This window comes from Erpetoichthys calabaricus, chromosome 1, assembly GCF_900747795.2.
Source record: "Erpetoichthys calabaricus chromosome 1, fErpCal1.3, whole genome shotgun sequence".
Taxonomy (NCBI): Eukaryota; Metazoa; Chordata; class Cladistia; order Polypteriformes; family Polypteridae; genus Erpetoichthys; species Erpetoichthys calabaricus.
Genome location: NC_041394.2, coordinates 103,046,210 through 103,069,650, shown reverse-complemented (window position 1 = coordinate 103,069,650; position 23,441 = coordinate 103,046,210). Strand labels below are relative to the sequence as shown.

Below are 23,441 nucleotides of genomic sequence, written 5' to 3'. Positions count from 1 at the left end.
GACATCGAGACACAGCCTATAGAGACTGAGTTTTAGGTCTCGTCTGAAGGACACCACCATTTTTGCAGCACAGTGTTCCCATACTGGGGCAATTGGGACCCACACACAGACCATGATGGGTGCAGATCATTCCAGAAGTATCTAACAATATTTTAGCTAAAATTGCACGTGTTTTGCACATATGACTGGATAACTGACATGTGGATTGTGCAACACATGATTTCTTTTTTTCCCTTGGTCATTTTTCACATTGATCATTATTGCTTTCTATTATATCAAAACATTTTTCTGCATGAAAACAAGATAACAATTTGGTTTTTTACAGCCATCACAATAAACTACGGAAGTAGTAACACAGGAAAAAAACATTTCTGGGTGGAGTATTCCTTTAAGATAAACTATAAGTGGGCTGCTCATCCTCAGGAACGTGAGCCTTGCTTCAACACAAATCGTGTGCTTTGCCTTTGATTTTCACTGCACTCACCTTGGCCTTCTGCTGTAGAGTCAAGCGCTTGATGGAGATAAGGCTGTTTGATTTGGGATCTCCAATCACAACCCACCAGCCCTCTTCACGTTTCTAAAAGTAAACACAGTCACATGAATACAAGTACTATTTGTGTAGGTGGATTCAAAAGTTCACACACACACACAGAAAATGTACCTGAGGAAACAAGGGAGCAATGACTGGTCCGGTCACTTCTTCTTCTCTCTCCAGCTGCACAAGAACCACCACAGGACCTCCACTGAAGGGAAATGAAGGAATAAGTGCTTAAGAAAACTACCACTCCGAACTTAAATGATGGATTATCGACATACATGTCCACATTAAGTTAATTTTATGTCATGACTTAGTAGCCAAAGAGCAAATACACTGAGACCTGTAATAGTTTCGTGGAAAAAAAAGAAATAAATGATGTACATGGGAAATAATTTGAGGGGAAATTAAGGAAAACATGCTTTGGTGGGATTTGTGGCATGGACTTCTGATAGCATACGCAACACACAATTTTTGATCTTGAAAGCACACCAGCTAAAGCCTATTTTATGTTTACTAGAGCTGTGGGATTTGACATTCACATTGTAAATACATCATTACAAAAGTCTTGTTTGATGAGCAATTCATTTTCAAGCAGCAATGTCGAGTCTGAACTTAAAAACACAAAGTGATATTATGAAGAAGGATCAAAAGCAGCACTGGGTAGACAGTAGAATAACAAATTAACTAAAAAAGAGCTACCCAAATCAAAAGGTTTCACGCAATCTGCACTGGATGCTCCATTACATTTAACACGTTCAGTTCTGCATGTCTGAGAAGACTCACAGAAACAAGTAATTGTAGGTCGACAAAGTCTTACCTTTTAATGTTGTCTCTCTCTGCAACTTCATAAGACAGTTCAATATTGGGATAACGATTACAAAAGCGGGCCACATCTGCAATTTGGTTGTCTGACATTTGCAGTAGAGCACTACGCTCATCATCTTCCATCTCCATAATATCAAAGATACTTTCTATCCCCTTCAGGAAAAAAGGACCAAAAAATATCACATGCCAGACAGTTATCAAGTAGATTTGAAAAAAATAAAAAAAATTACATTCTAATCAGATACCTCTAAGACAAAATATAACATGGTGATGTTAACAGAATTTGTGAGGTACGTCTCTAATTACTAGATGTAAAAATGAACCTGAGCCAGACGGAGCTCTCTGCCTTGGGTGCACATGGCTCTTACTCTTCCACTCTACTTCTAAATGTAGAGAAATGGCTTACCTTGTCTGTGCAGCGCTTAATGTGCTCTGAACTGAAGTGGGGCAGCTGCTTCAAGTAGGAGTCCTTTGACCACATAGCTTGGGTCACCATCTGAGCCAGCTCCATGGCTGCCAAGGCAGGACTCAACCAGCCATTGCTGGATAACACATCCACACAGGCTTGAATCAATCGAATTGCCTAAATAAAAAACAAATAATGCTCTATTGCTTTTGATCCCTGGCAACAAGGGAAGAATGAAAAAACCCATGCGTCAGAAAACCCACCTTGCTAAGAATTTCTTCCGTGTCCGACTGGAGCTCAGCACTCAGTTGCATCCGGGAGAGATGTGCTTGGAGGAGAAGGTTGGTCTTCACATGCGGATCGTTGAATTTCGGGTTGTTCAGCTTGTGTGGGACTTTCTGAGCCAACTTAAGAGATAAATTAGATACATTTAACTATTTGTTCACTATACACATGAAAAGGTAACAAAAGTAAGCAGTAAGATTTGAAGCACAGTGACCTGTCGAAGGAGTGTGTCCTCATGATGTCGAATTGGAATGTTTTCGTATTCTGCTGCATTAGAGATTATTTCAATAAGTCCTCTGATCTTGGTTTTAGCATTGAGGGACATGCTGAAAAGTTCTATAATGACAACATTGGGGAAAAAAGACAATATTAATACAATGCTGTCTGGTGTTAGAAGGTGTCAAGATACAGATTTGGGTACAGACATACTTATTGGGTACAGACATTTTTTTTTATTTTTTTTTTTAAGTGTTTGTATTTCTACATACTGCTTAAAGCAGTAAACAAATTCTGTGTGAGATGAGGCAGAGGCATCACTGATGGTCTTACCTATGGTGGTGTAGTTGATGTAGTAGTAAGCTGCAATCATGCCCAGATTTAGTGGTGCCACATCCATCTCATCCTCTATGCTGATACACTTGGACTGCTCCAGGTCATTGAGAGTCTGCTCTACAAGCTCTGACAGGTGGTCCGACAAGTGCCTGTGAGACATACCTGGGGATGGGGTAGTATAGGATATTATAAATATGCCATGTGAAACAAATTATAGACAATAAAGGTCCCTCGTTATAAAAACCCACATAGGATTGTCAAAAATATAGCTGGGCACAAATATCTTAGTATGGGCACCATATCAAAATCTAAAGCAAACGCAACAGGAGGACCACAGAGTTGTTTACAGCCATGATCAAACATCTCTAAAAAGCTATCCTTTTGAGTCAATCTTGTTTAGATACAGGAATGGTGCCTCTGTATGGATATTTGAATGATTAAAATGCAAAAATAGATAAAGAATGAAGAAAAACAACACTAACTGTAAATTACATTTTCATTTGTTCTGAGAAACAGATGCCCGCATAGCCCCTAAAGACATTCTGGGTCCTAGAATTTGCTTTGGAGGCAGCTGCTAGTGACAGTGAGTATTTATGGTGGTGAAGTATACTCGTATACTGTAAGGCTCTACAGGCTTCTATAGACCCGTTATATTCCCTGGTATGTGCAGATACCACTTAGACTACTGCCATCCATCACATCTATGTCTTTACCTTACTTGGCCCACACATTTATTTTTATATAATTTCACAGCTACAACTAACGGGAATCAGTGTGTGTGTGTTTTTTTACGAAGCAAAGTACTATTGGCATGCAGACGCTTTCTATTCAGCACATACAGTGCATCCGGAAAGTATTCACAGCGCATCACTTTTTGCACATTTTGTTATGTTACAGCCTTATTCCAAAATGGATTAAATTCATTTTTTTTCTCAGAATTCTACACACAACACCCCATAATGACAACATGAAAAACGTTTACTTGAGATTTTTGCAAATTTATTAAAAATAAAAAAATTGAGAAAGCACATGTACATAAGTATTCACAGCCTTTGTCATGAAGCTCAAAATTGAGCTCAGGTGTATCCTGTTTCCCCTGATCATCCTTGAGATGTTTCTGCAGCTTAATTGGTAAAATCAGTTGATTGGACATGATTTGGAAAGGCACACACCTGTCTATATAAGGTCCCACAGTTGACAGTTCATGTCAGAGCACAAACCAAGCATGAGGTCAAAGGAATTGTCTGTAGACCTCCGAGACAGGATTGTCTCGAGGCACATATCTGAGGAAGGTTACAGAAAAATTTCTGCTGCTTTGAAGGTCCCAATGAGCACAGTGGCCTCCATCATCCGTAAGTGGAAGAAGTTCGAAACCACCAAGACTCTTCCTAGAGCTGGCCGGCCATCTAAACTGAGCGATTGGGTGAGAAGGGTCTTAGTCAGGGAGGTGACCAAGAACCCGATGGTCACTCTTGTCAGAGCTCCAGAGGTCCTCTGTGGAGAGAGGAGAATCTTCAAGAAGGACAACCCATCTCTGCAGCAATCCACCAATCAGGCCTGTATGGTAGAGTGGCCAGACGGAAGCCACTCCTTAGTAAAAGGCACTTGGCAGCCCACCTGGAGGACTCTCAGACCATGAGAAAGAAAATTCTCTGGTCTGATGAGACAAAGATTGAACTCTTTGGTGTGAATGCCAGGCGTCACGTTTGGAGGAAACCAGGCGCCGCTCATCACCAGGCCAATACCATCCCTACAGTGAAGCATGGTGGTGGCAGCATCATGCTGTGGGGATGTTTTTCAGCGGCAGGGACTGGGAGACTAGTCAGGATAAATGGAAAGATGACTGCAGCAATGTACAGAGACATCCTGGATGAAAACCTGCTCCAGAGCGCTCTTGACCTCAGACTGGGGCGACGTTTCATCTTTCAGCAGGACAACGACCCTAAGCACACAGCCAAGATATCAAAGGAGTGGCTTCAGGACAACTCTGTGAATGTCCTTGAGTGGCCCAGACAGAGCCCAGACTTGAATCCGATTAAACATCTCTGGAGAGATCTTAAAATGGCTGTGCACCGACGCTTCTCATCCAACCTGATGGAGCTTGAGAGGTGCTGCAAAGAGGAATGGGCGAAACTGGCCAAGGATAGGTGTGCCAAGCTTGTGGCATCATTATCAAAAAGACTTGAGGCTGTAATTGCTGCCAAAGGTGCATCGACAAAGTATTGAGCAAAGGCTGTGAATACTTATGTACATGTGATTTCTCAGTTTTTTTTATTTTTAATATATTTGCAAAAACCTCAAGTAAACATTTTTCACGTTGTCATTATGGGGTGTTGTGTGTAGAATTCTGAGGAAAAAAATGAATTTAATCCATTTTGGAATAAGGCTGTAACATAACAAAATGTGGAACAAGTGATGCGCTGTGAATACTTTCCGGATGCACTGTATATAAAACACACAGTACCTTACAAAGGCTAACTGTGTGACTGAAGATCTCCGCCACCGCGCACAAGTGCTTGTTTCTCTCCTCCATTCTGTTAAATGCCTTATGACCATTGCCACTTTATCCACAGATCATAAGTTTACTCAATGGCTTCTTATACAAACAATTGCTTGAGGGTTTCGGGAAGATGTCATCTGAGGTTACATTTAATCTATCAAGTATTCATGGCCTATGTCTGTATTCATAGTCTGCTGTTGGCATTGTACTACTGTAACTAGTCTGTAGGAAACCGGCAAGTAAGTGATTTATTGCACTGTGTACACTTGACAACATATTTCAACTTTGGCTTCAATCAGATCATTAAAGGGAAAGCATTGATGTGGAGATCTCTAAAAGAAAAAGTTTATGCCAATATGCTAATCATAGTGGCTATGGCACATACTTCGAAAAGTTATTTGGACTACAAAATTTGAAGTGCTACCGTGTCTATATAAAACCAGCACCTCTGGAAGTTTGTGGACAAAAAAAAGATAGCGGCAGTATCACAAGTGACATAATGCCACTTCCAACCAATATGAAGCCCATCATCCTATAGTAAGAAAAATTCTTTACTAACAGAGAACAATCCGGACAATTTGCAATCTTTTAGGAATGGACACCTTAATAAATTCATTCAAAGACAGTAAAAGGCTCTAAGAAATTGCATAGAACTCCACAGCTACATCAACGCATATCCTGGCCTCTGTCAGCACTGTAAAATGTTACTGTTTATGACTCTTCTATTAGAAAAAGGATAAACAGGTATGAGTTTTACAGAATTGGTCCAGGAGAATGTGTTTTCCGACAAAAATGAACATGGCACCACAGCTGTTAGGTGAAAACCAGACACGGGGCTTCACCACAGCCATAAAACACATGGTGATTATGTGGTGACATTTGACAGCCAGAGGACTTGGACACCTAACCATTGACAAGTCTACCATCAGCTCCAGTTTATGCCATTTTACTGTAGAGCAGCATGTGGTGGCAACTCTCTGACATCTAAAGTTTGGGCAAAAGTGGATCACACAAAAGGACAATGAAGCTTTACATGCCAAACGAAAGAACTGAAGCAGTATTGTAAAGAGGAGAGAACCAAAATTCCTTAAATATGATGTAGGAGGCTGAGAAACTCGTACAGCAAACAGGCAAATGAATACGACTAAAGATGGTTCTGCAAGTTATGAAATTATGGTGTGTACATAGTCATTGTGAAATGGATTCTACATGTTGGCTTATGTTTTGTTGAATAAATAATGACAAAGCAAAATGTGTTATTAATGATTGTTGGTTATGTTCTAATATGAGCAGCTGAAATGTTTTATACACTGAAGTAAAAAAAGAAAGTGAAGAGGTTAGGAACAATTAAACAAGGTTCTTAAAAACACTCTCCAAATAATCTGTGCAGACATGTATATGTGTTTGTTTTCTATATAGTAGATGGGTGTCAGATTACGTTCAGAATTATAAGAATGAGGAGCCTGCATGTATTATTCCTGGTTCTGCTTTATGAACTGTGGTAATCAGGATACATGGTAGTTGTCCAGACCTTTTAGTTATGGTTGGTGTTTGGGTGTGTAGGAGCACCTGGGGCCACCCTAGCACCACAAGCAGTTTATGGTTGAGGCTAAAATGACAAGGGTTCAGCTGCTGAGAGTAAAGAAGGCTAGGGCCAGAAGGTAAGGAAGAGGAGTGTTTTGGTGTCAGTTGTAGGCAGCAAGCACATAAGATGCCACATGAGACAGACGGGTTGAAAGTCTCGTATAGTTAAGACTCCGTGGGGCAGCCAGGATATTTTTGCTGTTTATTTGATACTTTCATTCTACCTACATTAATTTTTTCCTTGTGATATTATTTGCATAAAAAAACAATTTTCCAGAGCTGTGGCCATTTTGGGTTTGGGGATAGCTTGTGATTAACCTGTTGTTCATTATAATACATCATTATAAAACCATTTTGTATATTTACAATTTCTTTACTCTTCCCACTCAGAAGAATGAAATCTAGAGATTGTTAAGGCCTACCTTGCAGATTGTAATAGTTAGGGTTCTGAGTCATCCTACGGTACAGGAATGTCCATGTGAGGTAATCCACAGCATCCTGCTTATTTTCTATTGTCTTTGTGACTATTTCAGCATTGAAGTGGTCATGAAGGCAGTGGTCTAGATGAGACTCCACTGGAAGGGGCTCATAAAGAAACTTCTTGAAGAAATCCTGTATTAAATAGAACAGATTTGTGTTAAAATTAATACAGACTCAGCTAACAAAAGAAAATGTTGCATTCTTTGAACTATACCATATAAATAACTCGATGAATAGACAAACTGGTTTGGAACTCTTCAAAAGAGAATCTGCATAACAAAAATCATGAAACACCATCTTCTCAGCAACTACAGCTATTTGACAAATGGCTGATATACCGAATTCCAGCTAATCTGACACTATGGCTACCAAAACACAACAGATCTTTTGGAGAAAAAAAAATTAAATTCCAAGCACTTGCGTAAAACTTTTACTAGAAGCTATTGACAACAGGGGTCTGTCAATAAAACCTACCTTCAAAATGGATGCCACAATTTTTGAACATGCTAATACTTTTTTTTTAAAGAATTGTATTCATAAGTGTCTTTAATTGAGATATCGGAAAAACAAGCCCTTAGGCACAAACCTTTTTGGATCCTTGGCACATAATGACACAGCGACCCTCATCATCCAGAAGGGGGCGATTAGCCCTTCCTACCATTTGAAGAACATCATAAATTGGGTAATCCACATACCTGTAAGGAAGAAAAGTTAGATAACTCTTGGGGCAAACAGTTTAAAATCAGAATTAATCACAATCCAAGCCAAATATAAGTTAAAAAATAACCCTAAAATAATCTTATAAACTAGTCCTATTTTTCCACATTAAGCCTTCAGATGCGATTTTAATGAAGATATTCTCTCAAACTGTCATCATTTCAAATGGTACTCACGCATGAATCTTGCCATTATAATACTGGGTGTCCATGATGATGACAAGATGCGCAGATATGTTCATCCCCCAGCACAGACTACGTGATGCTACCATCACTTGCACGGCACCTGCAACAGAAGAGGTGGATCAGAGGAAGCCAACACCTGCCCTTTCAAAACACAAATACGGTGTTTCTTTCAGCTACAATTATTACTAATAATTGAATGAAATTCTTCAGAAATATCAAGTAGCTAAGGATATTATAGTTTAGAAAGGTAAAAAAGGAAAGTAAACACTAAAGTTTACTAGCTAAACAATATTGCCAATGACTGCAGGACAGAAAAAGCAAAAACGTATTCAGTTAGAAAATTAAAACAAGCATTACCAGACATGAAGAGCTGCTCAACAATCCGGCGCTCCATGGGACTAAGTCCTTCATGCAAGTAACCTACACCACTAGACAAAGTCTCTTTTAGGTTCTTGTCACTCAGTTTTTCCACGTAGGGTGCTAAATCTCTTTCTGTGCAGTGAAGAAACCTGTGTGGTTACAGGGAAAGTAGAATGCTAATGAAATACATCATCACACTCTAATCAGATACATTACAAAATTACAATGTAATAAAAAACTAAAATTTAGGCAAGAAACCATTTAGCCTTTGCAAGACCAAAATGGTTGGTCCTTTTTATTTCCTGTTGACTGATTAAAAGAAATGGAACACACAACTGGAGGCCATTTTATTAGGTAGATTCACTCATTAACATAAATAACTGTTTATTTGAACAGCAATTGTGTGGCTGGCTGCAGACATGATTAGAAACAGACAGAACTAATGGTCTCTTTGTGTGTAACACAAGCTTCTCAGCTTTGAGTGGGCGCCATAACTTAAGCCCATCTCCATGTAAAGCGTAAATAATCATTAAAATGGTCAAAGACAGAAATGCAAAACACATTCTGTGGAGAAAACTAAACTTGGATTTGCTGATTGCCTACAAACAGATAACTGAAACCATAGGCCAGACTCCTCTCAATATAGCACAAGGAGGCAGGAATAATCATGAAGTACATACAAAAACCATAAGCAGATAACGTTATTGTAAACACAACTTGTCCAAATAAACTGGCAACCATTCCAGCACCAGAGCAAAATAAAGATCGACTGGTAGTTACTGCAGCAACAAACAAGAGCAAAGGCATTTACAGTAGTGCTGGGATTTCTGCAGGGTTGTGCAGAGCTTTTTACAGCTACACCCTTGCATACATTAGAAAATACATACACACAGTACAAAAGACTAGTGCTAAAATCAGGTCCTGTGATTTGTGATTCATATGCCTGTTACCGGGTTGCTTATGTGACACTTCTGTGTTGCTTCATATTTCATAAATAGAATTAATATTCATCTACATGCCGGTCTTATTTACTTTCATTACTCCTGTTTCCTCATATTTGCATTTGTTTACTGTACAAGTTATACATTAACAAAACAAAAAAAAAAAAAGAACACAAAAGTTGTGCAACTTGCAAATATGGATGTTAGCTTTTCCAAGACCTGAAGTTAGTCTAAATATGAAGAATAATTCATCTTTCAGAATAACGATAACCATACATGAAAATATGATCAATCCAAAAATAAATTCACCCATTATCCTATGAGCCAGGGGTCGCCAACTCCAGTCCTGGAGGACCACTGTGGCTGCAGGTTTTCTTTCTAACCCTTTTTTTTATTTTTATTTTTTTTTAAATCGAGTGCCCTGTTTGTGCTGTTAATTAACTTCTTGTGAATTCACTTAAATTGAATTGGTTTTTTAAGATTTCTTCATCGTTCCTCTGAATTGCTTCATTTCTTTCCTTAAATGGCACCCAAACAGAAATGAAATGTGAAGTGATGGAGCCAGCAGAAGACCAACTAAGTCAGGGCCTCAAACTCCAACCAATTTCACTCCAATCAGCTGCTTAATGAGGTGCCGATTCTTGTCGTTAATTAAACCTGTTCTTTAATTCTGTGGCTTGTTGCTGCTCTCGTGGTGCATTAGTAGACATTACAGAAATTGTTGATTCTCTTTTTTCTACGGGCACTAATAAAATGTTTTGGGGACCTTAGCAGACCACCATTCCTGAGACCTTCATCATTCTTTATTTTCAGATATTGTATTATGGACACCAGTTGTTTTGGCTCGTTTTGTATCTCAATATTGTTTGGCTGCTAATTAAAGAAAAAGAAACAATTAAGAGGTCTGAGTCTTCAAGAGCAAGTCAATTAAAATTAGTTCCAAAGAAGTTAATTAGCAGCAAAAAACAGGTCACTAATTAAGAAAAAGGGTTAGAATGAAAACCTGCACCCACGGTGGTCCTCCAGGACCGGAGTTGGTGACCCCTGCTATGAGCCATTTCTAAGGCATAAACTAATGACACCAGTAAGTCTGATGCACTACATGACCATAATGTTCAATGCTGTATGACGGGATGGTTTTTTTTTTTTTTTTTTTTTACATGTGGAAAGTACTCAGTCACCTGAAATTGCAAGCATTTTCAAATGAAAAACTCACCTTTGCGGCAAGACATCAGCTGCACAATAAGTAAGAATATTGATTGCAGTTAAGCGTGTCTGCTTGCGAGATGGTACAAACACGATGACAGGTTTGGAGGGGGCATGCTTCATAATGGCATGATACACAGGCTTTGCCATGGATAACAGACGTGTCTGGGTGTGGCTCACATTAAATCCCTAGAAATCAGACAAAAATATGAATTCTCATTTCTCTTCTCTAATATGAGAGCCACTATTTATTTTTGTAATTTAAAATTAATGTTCACATTTCAAATATTGGAGATGTTTGGGATGCACTTTTAAAATATAAAATACTATGACAAACTATTCATTTTCAATTCAATTCAATTCAATTTTTAAACTAACAAATCTTGAACCAAAAAACAACAAAAGTCCTAAAAATGCAGATGGTTTTTACTGATATAATTGTAAAGCTATTACCACCATGCACAACATTTTGCACATTAATGAAAAGATAAAAGACTAATTATTTTATTATTATTATTTTTACCAAACTTTCTGACTGATTTGACTGATAAGGAAAAATGCAAGTTGCAGTAATCTTAATAGTGGGTTAGGAGGCCTACCCCTATACAGATCAACTGGACGTCACTATAAATATTTCCATACCTGAATGTGAAGCTCCAATGGAATTGGTCGGACATTTGGGTGGAAATTGAAGGTTGCTGTGGTACTGCAACCCAACCAATGTGCAACATCTTTTGCATTGGAAAGGGAGGAACTGAGAGCAACTATTCTAATTGGCCGCTCAATCTGAGAGGAGATGTACCGCATACGGGAACAGATTACTTCAAGAACAGGCTAATAAAAGAACAAAGAAGAAAAAAAATAAAATGAGATACACGTGTAATAATAATAATTCAGGAATTTATCTGTTTAAGTTTATTTTACTTACTCCATTTTCGCCTCCAATGAGATGTGTTTCATCAATAATAAAAAGGCTGACATTTTGCACATTTTTGCGCTGCTTCCAGCGCCGAGACAAGATATCCCACTTTTCAGGGGTGCTGATGATGATATCTCCCTTTCCCAGCAGCTTGAGGTCTGTGCTTGTCTCACCAGTTAAAAGTACAACTCTTCTACTCAGATTTTCTTGAAACTTCTCATACCAGTCAACAAAAACCTGGTCAATATCAAATATGGAGAAATTAATTTATAATTATTATGCAAATTATTATTATTTTTTAAATCTTAATACTCCATAAAGCATGCTATAATCAAGTGAGGCAAAGTTTTACATTAGAGCTTTGTTAGTTGATTTCTATCTAAGTATCAGTAGAGCATCATCCTTGAACAAACCAATATGTGATGTGATATTATATACTAACACACTAACTACTAAAGCATTTACTACCAGGACAATGCAGCATAGGTCTATGCATATATGGTACATAATGAACTTTATCAAAACTTGTAAAGAATTAAAGAAATGTATCAGAAAGCAATGGTTTTATTATAATCAATGACTCTGTGAAAACTCTGAAAATGTAAATAAATTCAAATAAAAAAGTAAATAAACTGTTAATTACTTTATTTTCACCAGCAACATAACAAAGTCTGAATTTGAATGAAAGAACCTGAAGATGGCACCACATAGAGTGTGGTGGAAGAACATGTGCTGCAAATATAACATGTTCTTTTTTGTACTGTCCATGCTTGTTGCACGCAACACATTTAGAAGCTGGTGACTGTTTGCGCCCAGTGGGTGGCAGAATGTTGATGTAATAATGGTCCTAACAGGTCAGATGCCTTGCGATGAAGAAATTCCTTTGGGGATACTATCCACAACAATACCATAGCCTACATAGGAAAGGCACTATATAAAAAATGTATTATTATTACAGGTTCCACATAAGTTGATTGTCACTGTCTTGATCACTTTAATTTATTTTGCAACTAATCTAATTGTTTCAAATCATCAGTAGCTTTATACCTTTCTCACAACGACATAACTATGGTTTGTTGGATTAGAACATTATTTTTGCAAGCTGTTAATCGAAACAAATTCTATGGTTATCCACTAGATGGCAGCAATATAGCAGGAAAACGAGATGTGGCAGCAGAGCCCACCAGAATGCTTGCAGCATCTATAGTAGCTGAATACTGAGGAGTGAGTTATATCATATACGTATCATGTCTTGAAAGATACAGTGAGATAGGAGTTAACTCATACCTTGCATTCAAAGGGTTAATTATATGTGTTTAAAAGAGAAATAGGGCAAGCTATTTCTAATCTATCCTTGTAGAGAAAAGCCAAGCAAAATTTATTTTGCTTGGCTTTTCTCTACATTCATAATGGCTAACACGGTACAACACCCTAGTACTAATCTATCCTTTTAATTCTTACAATTTTAAGTGCCAACACAATAGGCTTCATAGCAATAACTCTTGGCAAAATTGGAAATTAAGGTTAAAGCTATCTTTTGTAATAATGTACTCCTTAATTTAAGACTACAAAATGTCAACAAAAGTTCAGAAGCAATGTCTCTGACCAAACAGTGAACTTTGTGAGCTGGAATGTCAAAAAGGTCTTAATTACGAATTAAAGAGAAAGAAAGTATTCTCTCACCTAACAGGTCTAATTGCCAAAATACTATTTTTTACAGGAGACACACTTATTAAGCAAGGATTAGTTTCTGTTACAAAGAGATTAGACTGGCCAAATATTCTACTCCAGGTATTCAAAGAAAACGAGGTGTGGGGATTTCTATACATAGAAATTTGTGGTATCAGATGTATCTGATTCTGAAGGGCGATATGTTACTGTCATGGGTAATTCACTTAATTGTAAAGTGATTTTGATAAATATCTAAGCACCCAATGTGGATGATAGAGCCTTCATCCAAAACGTATTTGCATCCATTCCTAATGTGAGCACTCATAAAATTATAATGGCTGGAGACTTTGTGTTTTAAATCCAGACCTGAATAGGTCTTCTGCCACAGGGGCAATAACATCTAACACTGCAAAAACGATTACACAGTTTGTAACTGATCATAACTTATCAAACCCTTGGAGATTTCTAAATCCAAACTCAAGAGCATAGTCCTTCTCACCAGTACATCACTGGTACTCAAGAATTGGTTATTTCTTTATAGATGACAATTTTTTGCACCCAATCAAATCTTGCAAGTGTAACGCAGCCCACCTCTTTTAAGTCAGTGGGTAACTGATGTTATATACTATTTGAAATTGGAAAATTCTCACTTAAGATGATCTGTTCAAAACTTTTTTAAAACCTGGCAGGATCTAATTAATAACATTTTAGAATAAGCATTTATATTGGGGAAAATGATGCTCTCCCCTCTTTTCTACTCTTAAAAGGTTTACGCTGGCTATTGGCCTTACTATGTTTCTCATGGGTGGGGGTTCAATTGAATGTTACTTGCATGTAATAAAGTCAGTAAGAAATACACACAAAAAAGGCAAATATTTGCACTGTTTAAACCAGGTGGTTAATCAATAAGAAGGTACGGTATTTTAGGTCTGAAAAATATATTCACATGCTTGCATACAGTGGATTCAGAAAGTATTCAGACAACTTTCTACTCACTTTATTGTGCTATGGATTTAATTTTAAATATATACATTTGCCATTATTGCCCAATAATCTACACTCAAAAAGCCATTACAACATAGTGAAAACATGTTTTCAGAAAGGACGGCAAATTTACTAAAAATAAATTGAAATAGCTCATTCAGATAATTATTCAAACCCTTAACTCAATACTTTATAAAAGCCCCTTTGGCAGCAATTACGGCTTCCAGAATTCTTGGGTAAATCTCTCCAGGCTTTGCACAAATGGATTTAGGCTATTTTTTTCATTTTTTCTCCAAAATATCTTCAGGATTCACCACACGTTCTATGAGGCTTTGGATGGCCCATTTAAGGACAGTCAGAAGCTTAACCAAACCTACTCCAGCGTTACCTTGGCTGCATGCCTGGAGTCATTTTCATGCTGAAAGCTGAACCGTTGCCCCCGTCTGAGGTCTCGTGTACTCTGGAGCAGGTTTTCTTCAAGGACCTCCCGCACTCTGACTGCATTCATTCTTCCCTCAGAGTCTCAATGACTCTGTTGCAGAGAAGCACCTCGATAGCATGATGCTGCCACCATCATGCTTCATTATAGGAATAGTATAATGCATATGATATGCAGTGCCTAGTTTTCGCTAGACACAGTACTTGGCAGTTCTGCCCAAAGAATTCAAGTTTTGCCTCATCAGACAAGATAATCTTTTTCCTCGTGGTCTCAGTTTTTTAAATGCCATTTGGCAAACTTCAAGTGGCTGCCATATGCCTTTTTCTCAACAGCAACTTCTATCTAGCCACTCTGTCATAAATGCCTGATTGATGCAGTCCAGCTGAGAAGGTTGTCCTTCTGACAGGTTCTCTGATCTCAGCAAAGAACCTATGAAGCTCTGTTAAGAATGATCACTGGCTTCTCGGTCATCTCCCTGACCAAGGCTCTTTTTTCCCCTCAGTTACTCAGTTTGGCTAGATAGCCACCTCTAGGAGAAGCCTTGATGGTTTCCAATGTCTTCCATTTCATAATTTTTGAGGCCACTGTGCTCCTTGGAACACTCAAAGCTTTAGAAATGGTTTAATGCCCTTGGCTTATCTATGTGTAACATCACAATTTGATTGCAGAGGTCTACAAAAAGTTCCTTGGAGTTCATAGATTGTTTTTTTAGCGTGAATTGTGGGAGCTTATATGCACAGGTGTGTGCCATTCTAAACAATGTCCAATCAACTCATTCTAGACAAATCTCAAGGATAATTAAAACAAACTGGACAAACCTGACCATAATAAATGTGAAAACCTATATTAAAAAGTTCTCATCTTGTTATTATGGGTTTTAGAATGTAGATTGATGGCTAAATTGTCAACTTTTTCTATTTAAATGAAATTAACAACAAAATGAAGTATACAGAAAATGAAAGTGAATAATTTTAGAATCCATTATTAATGTAAGTACATTAAGTTAAGGCCCATATGTTCGATAATATTCTAAAATCTTTGGAAATACACACACTAAAGCAAAAAAAAAAAAAAAAAAAAAAAACATTTTGGTTTTGTGGCTTAGTCAGTGAAAATTCATATTAGCTGGAGTCTTACCTGTTCAGCCAAGGCTTCCATGGGTGTAATATATACACATCGACCCTCTGAATTTTGGAGTAACATTCTTAGAATAGCAAATTCTGCACAGATAGTCTTTCCACTACCAGTGGGAGCACCAACAAACACATTATCATCACTGTTATAAACTGCATTAAAAACTGTAAAGATAAACAAACAAGGTTTTATGTTTTTTCCACAGGACTATTGGTATACAGGGACAAAAGTATATACACGAATGAGAAAACACAAGTTACTAATGATTAACCAAAATATAAAAGTAAATCCATAGGAGTCAACTGTTACACATTGGTTGCATATAGGTGAATGGTTAAATTGTATCTTCCTAGCTCTTCTTAGTGTATAATCTTTATATATATATATATAAAAAAAAAAAAATAAAAAACACTATTGAATAGGGGAAAACATCTCTGAATTAACATAGGTCTGCCACCCACCTTGTGTCTGGATTGGGTTGAAGAAGGGGAATTTGTCTTGATACAGGGCTTCAAAAGCACTGTTTCGTAAAGCAGATACTGGAAGAGGCTGTAAATCCAGAAGCTCTGTGGGTGGGGGATATTTCTCCGGAAGAATAAGGTGACGGAATGAAACTGGCAGTTGTGTTTCACAAGCTGTAGAAATGATACAGATTTGTTTAAGCACATTCCCTTCTCACGGTAGCGCTAAATCTACTGCAAAACATAAAAAATGCATTAAGTAAATACGTAAGTCTAAATATATCTCTCTCTCACACACATACACAGAACTAGTTCTGTTCCTACTTACATTTGTATCCTGATTTTGTAGGTAGGTAGGACTTGTAATGAGAGTATCCATTAATATAAACATTGGCAAAAATGTATCACGCCTTATTACTCATTTTACAGAACAACCTTTAAAACTTCTAAATAAAATGACAGTGAAGCAATATTATTGTATTGTAAATCATAAAACAAATAATTTAAATGAAAATGAGTAACAGATTTGTACAACATGTTAATCTTAATTTTAAACATCCTATGGTTTTCGATAATGATACCGTACTTCTTAGTGTGGGAAATTCTGATGAAGGATTGATCTCTCAGCATTCCTCCTTATTAGCTACTGCTTCTACAAATTCATCTGTATCAAAACTAGTTCAATTCATTCAAGAGTTAAAAATATAGTCGCTAACTGGGAATTACTTAAAATTCAGCTGAAAAGAATGGGGTACTGGGGTATTATGTGCTTGTTCATTTCCGTAACCTGAGACCCACCTATAAAGACATAATATCTAATTCACTGGTAAAAAGAGCTAAAACTCCGAACAATGTATCTTCATATGTCTGGGTAACCTTTCATTTCACCATTTTTATTTAATGTTTAACTTAAACTTAATGCCGCACATTATAGTAATTGAGTAAAACAGTGGATGATGGCAGTACTGAGTGCAAGGAAAATATCAACCTCAGACGCAAGGTCACCCGTTATTCTTAGGATGTGTAAGGAAAACAGGATACACACGGAAACCAAGCAAAGTCCAGAGAGTACCGGGGCCAGGACTCAAACACAGCATTAAACACTGCTACTAGATTGATTGTATAATGAACTTGGAAAGTCTGTGCCTGTATGGCTAATGCAGTAATTTATCCATCCATCCATCCATTGTCTCCCGCTTATCCGAGGTCGGGTCGCGGGGGCAGCAGCTTGAGCAGAGATGCCCAGACTTCCCTCTCCCCGGCCACTTCTTCTAGCTCTTCCGGGAGAATCCCAAGGCGTTCCCAGGCCAGTCGAGAGACATAGTCCCTCCAGCGTGTCCTGGGTCTTCCCCGGGGCCTCCTCCCGGTTGGACGTGCCCGGAACACCTCACCAGGGAGGCGTCCAGGAGGCATCCTGATCAGATGCCCGAGCCACCTCATCTGACTCCTCTCGATGCGGAGGAGCAGCGGCTCTACTCTGAGCCCCTCCCGGATGACTGAGCTTCTCACCCTATCTTTAAGGGAAAGCCCAGACACCCTGCGGAGGAAACTCATTTCAGCCGCTTGTATTCGCGATCTCGTTCTTTCGGTCACTACCCATAGCTCATGACCATAGGTGAGGGTAGGAACATAGATCGACTGGTAAATTGAGAGCTTCGCCTTGCGGCTCAGCTCCTTTTTCACCACGACAGACCGATGCAATGCCCGCATTACTGCGGATGCCGCACCGATCCGCCTGTCGATCTCACGCTCCATTCTTCCCTCACTCGTGAACAAGACCCCGAGATACTTGAACTCCTCCACTTGGGGCAGGATCTCGCTACCAACCCTGAGAGGGCACTCCACCCTTTTCCGGCTGAGGACCATGGTCTCGGATTTGGAGGTGCTGATTCTCATCCCAGCCGCTTCACACTCGGCTGCGAACCGATCCAGAGAGAGCTGAAGATCACGGCCTGATGAAGCAAACAGGACAACATCATCTGCAAAAAGCAGTGACCCAATCCTGAGCCCACCAAACTGGACCCTCTCAACACCCTGGCTGCGCCTAGAAATTCTGTCCATAAAAGATATGAACAGAATCGGTGACAAAGGGCAGCCCTGGCGGAGTCCAACTCTCACTGGAAACGGGTTCGACTTACTGCCGGCAATGCGGACCAAGCTCTGGCACCGATCGTACAGTGACTGAACAGCCCTTATCAGGGGGGCCGGTACCCCATACTCTCGGAGTACCCCCCACAGGATTCCCCGAGGGACACGGTCGAATGCCTTTTCTAAGTCCACAAAACACATGTAGACTGGTTGGGCAAACTCCCATGCACCCTCCAGGACCCTGCTAAGGGTATAGAGCTGGTCCACTGTTCCGCGACCAGGACGAAAACCACACTGTTCCTCCTGAATCCGAGGCTCGACTATCCGACGGACCCTCCTCTCCAGGACCCCTGAATAGACTTTTCCAGGGAGGCTGAGGAGTGTGATCCCTCTGTAGTTGGAACACACCCTCCGATCCCCCTTCTTAAAGAGGGGGACCACCACCCCGGTCTGCCAATCCAGAGGCACTGTCCCTGATGTCCATGCGATGTTGCAGAGGCGTGTCAGCCAAGACAGTCCTACAACATCCAGAGCCTTGAGGAACTCCGGGCGTATCTCATCCACCCCCGGGGCCCTACCACCAAGGAGTTTTTTGACCACCTCGGTGACCTCAGTCCCAGAGATGGGGGAGCCCACCTCTGAGTCCCCAGGCTCTGCTTCCTCATTGGAAGGCATGTTAATGGGATTGAGGAGGTCTTCGAAGTATTCCCCCCACCAACCTACAACATCCCGAGTCGAGGTCAGCAGCGCACCATCCCCACCATATACAGTGTTGACACTGCACTGCTTCCCCTTCCTGAGACGCCGGATGGTGGACCAGAATCTCCTCGAAGCCGTCCGAAAGTCATTCTCCATGGCCTCCCCAAACTCCTCCCACGCCCGAGTTTTTGCCTCAGCAACCACCAAAGCCGCATTCCGCTTGGCCTGCTGGTACCTATCAGCTGCATCCGGGGTCCCACAGGACAAAAGGGTCCTGTAGGACTCCTTCTTCAGCTTGACGGCATCCTTCACCGCCGGTGTCCACCAGCGGGTTCGGGGATTGCCGCCACGACAGGCACCGACCACCTTATGGCCACAGCTCCGGTCAGCTGCCTCAACAATAGAGGCACGGAACATGGCCCATTCGGACTCAATGTCCCCCACCTCCCTCGGGATGTGGTCGAAGTTCTGCCGGAGGTGGGAGTTGAAGCTACTTCTGACAGGGGGCTCTGCCAGACGTTCCCAGCAGACCCTCACAACACGTTTGGGCCTACCACGCCTGACCGGCATCCTCCCCCACCATCGAAGCCAACTCACCACCAGGTGGTGATCAGTTGACAGCTCCGCCCCTCTCTTCACCCGAGTGTCCAAGACATGTGGCCGCAAGTCCGACGACATGACCACAAAGTCGATCATCGAACTGAGGCCTAGGGTGTCCTGGTGCCAAGTGCACATATGAACACCCCTATGCTTGAACTATGCAGTAATTTAGATAACAGATTAAAAATAACATTAAACGACCTTGAGCTACTAGAATTTATGCTGTACATTATACATCTTCACAAGGCATACAATGCATGTTTTGAACAAAAAGACACTGCAAGTTTTTCTGTATATTTGAAAAAAGAAATTATATAATTTAAAATACTCACACAGCCATCGGTCAGATACAACACGGATGAAGTACTGGGGTGGCAGTGGCTCAAAGACGGGCACAAAAAAAGTTACAAGATGCTCATCCTGGGCATATTTTGCCTTTAGTAGGAAATATTCATGATGAAGTATGACCTCGCTGTCAACATCTTCAACCAAAATCCAGAAGGCCTCAGAAGACCCATGAACCTAAATTGATAGCAAGAGAAAAGAAACTTGAAAATGTTAGAGAGAATAGAGTAATTTATATTCCACGTATAAGGAAAAGATGCCTAAAACTGAAGTTTAAGAAGCAGTAAACAGACTGAAATATAACATACAATGGATATGAGAAGACCATGGGCCATGGCAAATGAATTAATTTTCTGCACAAAATATTCACGAATACCCTTTTTTTTTTCTTAAAGTCATCCATTTCATTAATTTCTGTTAAAGGCCTCGTAGCATAAGCAGCTGAATGAAAGTATGGTCAAAAGGCTCTTGGCACCTGTCATGGAGGGAACAGTAGGACCTTAAAGAAGCCTTCAAGTTGAAAAAGAGGTATTCCACATAATGTTAGCAGGAGTAGTTTTAGATTTGACCTTGAAGCACCAGCAAGCCAAAAGGCCTATGTGTTGTTGGTGTTTGGTGAGACAAAGGAAAACAACTTTTGGAATGCCTTGAAGATGTTCTGCCCAACCATATACCAATTCAGAAAGGCAGGGCAGGCCTGGCCTCACAAAAGAGCTTCATGGCAAGATTTGAGAAACAAGCCCAGCAAGGGATAATCGCTAAAATGTGAAAAGCATACTTTAAAAAAACTTAAACTCTGTGAATACACCATGCTCAGAGGAGGCAGTGCCAGAAACACTGATTAGGGCTGGGAAGATGTTTGTGGCTAGGCTCTAACTAGAGAGCTCCATAGTGGCAAAGACTTCACAAGAATAAATGCAAACTGTTTTGGTCTGTAATGTTGCATGGTTGGGACACTGTCTTTGATATCGAACACAGAGGTGATTTGATATTGGAAAGCTCATTATCATATATGCTGTGGTATGTTGTGGAATGCAATATAATAGGGATTCAGGGCTGCTGCAATTCACCTCTGTACTTATAGATCAAGTGATGTAATTGTGTTATTTTGTATTAAATCAAGCCTGCTCAGAGTGGACATGAATGTGTTTTGTTTTCTTTCCTGTTCATCATTTTCATAGACAAGATATTAAAGTGCAGCAAAAGCCTCAACAGTGACTATTTTGGGAACCTAAGGGTTGAATTTTGCTGTTTCTAAATGATGATGTGCTTTTGGACTCAACAAAATGCAATAGATAATTAATAAATATATCCAAGTGTGAACCTATGATCCATATTTTTAATCACAAACTCTGGATAATGACATAAAAACTGAAATCATGAGTGCAAGTATCTGAAAAACTGATTCCAGAGCAGAGTTGTTGAGCTCACTATAAGTGATGGGGTGAGAATCCTACCAATACAGGAAGACTTTTTTGTAGAACCACTGTTTCACCTGATTGAGAGGATACAGTGTCAGTGGTTTGGGTATGTAGTCAGGTCCATCCCACAGGGTGTGGCTCATAAGTAAGACATTGGGAGCAGACCTAGGGACAGACTCTGAACAACTTATGTGAGATTATATCTCATGGCAGACCTGGGAGCATCTGGGGAATTTCCAAAAGAAGCTGAACATAAACAGGCCCAATCTGTCCAGCTTGGTGTGTTGCCACCTTGACTATCAGCAGAAAAATCAGTTCAAAACTGGAACATCTCAAATAATTCAGCAAGATTCAGTAATAATGAAAGGACACTAGAAAGAAAAAAAAGAAAAAGCCACCACACACAGACTCACCTTTTCATCCCACTGAAAATCTGGTGTAATGGTCAATTCTACTTTCAAAGTAGATCTAGTTATTGGCTGTAAATGGACAGACAGGTCCAGTTTAGGAAATTGGTGGACATATTTGTGGATTGTTTTGCCCATCTTGGGCATACGGATTAACTCTCCTAGAAATCAAGGCAAAAGACTACATTAGGCTTATTTAGTAGATGACAATCAATTACTTAAACTAATTTGGTGCTCTGTACACTCAATCAGATTCATTATAATACAAAAGTGCAAAAAAATTCTTTGAACAAATAAAGTGTGAAAAAACAAAATGTACCTATTTCATTATGATTCAGATCATATAACCGCTCAAATGGAAAGTTCTTCTTCTCAATTTTCTTAATGACTTCTTCTGGAAGCTTTCTAAACTGCCTAAGAGGTGACATCGATTGCCACCTAAGAAAGGAATAAGGATAATTTTAACAGACCCACTTAACACCTCCTCTAACTAACTAGTGAATTTAGCATTAAAATACTAAAGAGAATATATACACTAATGTGGAGGATCACTGTGAGATACAAGATATATTTCATAAAAAACTCACAAAATATGATATTGCTGCCACAATTCCAGGGAGAGGACACATTTTGGCATTTAAATCACAGCATTTTATAAAAAACATACAAATTAATCCAATTCAACAGTAACAAATATTTTTCCTTCTCCATAAAGAATTCCTTTTTTTTGAATATTTTAGACTCATTCTGGACTTGAAACATTTTAGTTAAAATGCATAGTGAATATCCATCATGCAAAATGCAGGAATATTCTTTTTTCCTTCTTCTTACCCACTACTTTTTCTCTTTAGTTCTTCTTATATTCAATATCACAGTCAGCAGAGTGACTGGACAATATTATTTGATATGTCACCTAGCCCTGCCTTGCTATTTTGATTTTTTTTCTTCCAAGTTTTAATTGATACAACTGAAATTAACTGAGTAATTTCTTGATTGGTGAAATACATTTGTCACCCAACCCAACAATATATTTCAATGAGAAACTATACTTTACAATACTTTATATATACAGCAGGAACATGACTTTCAATTCTTAAAATTGGTACAGGTAACAGCCAAATCACATGGTTATATTTACTCAGGCAGATAATGGTGAACACTAAATCTGTGTGTTTAACCTTAGCTTATAGCCTACCCTGAATGCCAAGTAACTAACTTACATTCGTTTATCAATCATCTTGCACAAGTTCAGTGTTTTGTCCGTGAGCTGAGCCCACCCGCGATTCAAAACAATTTCAAAGATGGCTCTCATTAGACGTCCTGCAGACTGGAGAAGAGAGAGAAAGAGAGAAACAGAGACATTTGTGAATGTTTCTTAAATAAACAAAAAGTTCAATAAAAGCAAATTCTATATGTATGAGCATTTTATTTAATTTTAATTGCTTAGATCAGGTAGTTGAAGTGGATGATGTTTAGGAGGTCCATCAATATACTTTAACTGTGGATTACTGATGCTAGTATTTGAGTGGCAGGAGTGTACCACAAAGTACAATATGAATGTGTAAAACAAGCAGTTCTTCCCTAGCTGGATTTTTGCAGACCACTCACAAAGCTTGTGGGATTACCACATCTCTCCTCAGGTCAACAGCTGTGAAGGTGCTTTAGAAGTCTTTATTTCAGGAAGACAGAAATGG

The 23,441-nt window shown here is 39.4% G+C and overlaps 1 protein-coding gene across 1 annotated transcript in view; it reads right to left on the bottom strand.

Moving 5' to 3' along the window:
* The window catches only part of snrnp200 (small nuclear ribonucleoprotein 200 (U5)), a 46,802-nt gene that overhangs the window by 968 nt on the left and 22,393 nt on the right, over positions 1-23,441 (bottom strand). The window contains exons 25-44 of the mRNA XM_028804526.2: positions 22,968-23,074; positions 22,067-22,185; positions 21,754-21,908; positions 19,907-20,096; positions 16,188-16,361; positions 15,730-15,890; positions 11,508-11,735; positions 11,222-11,413; positions 10,590-10,768; positions 8,430-8,581; positions 8,064-8,172; positions 7,757-7,865; positions 7,113-7,302; positions 2,604-2,768; positions 2,269-2,390; positions 2,033-2,176; positions 1,770-1,946; positions 1,356-1,516; positions 662-743; positions 485-577 (exon numbers count right to left, since the gene is read on the bottom strand). Coding sequence (XP_028660359.1) covers positions 485-577; positions 662-743; positions 1,356-1,516; positions 1,770-1,946; positions 2,033-2,176; positions 2,269-2,390; positions 2,604-2,768; positions 7,113-7,302; positions 7,757-7,865; positions 8,064-8,172; positions 8,430-8,581; positions 10,590-10,768; positions 11,222-11,413; positions 11,508-11,735; positions 15,730-15,890; positions 16,188-16,361; positions 19,907-20,096; positions 21,754-21,908; positions 22,067-22,185; positions 22,968-23,074 — 3,009 coding nt within the window. The remainder of the gene's footprint in view (positions 1-484; positions 578-661; positions 744-1,355; positions 1,517-1,769; positions 1,947-2,032; positions 2,177-2,268; positions 2,391-2,603; positions 2,769-7,112; positions 7,303-7,756; positions 7,866-8,063; positions 8,173-8,429; positions 8,582-10,589; positions 10,769-11,221; positions 11,414-11,507; positions 11,736-15,729; positions 15,891-16,187; positions 16,362-19,906; positions 20,097-21,753; positions 21,909-22,066; positions 22,186-22,967; positions 23,075-23,441) is intronic.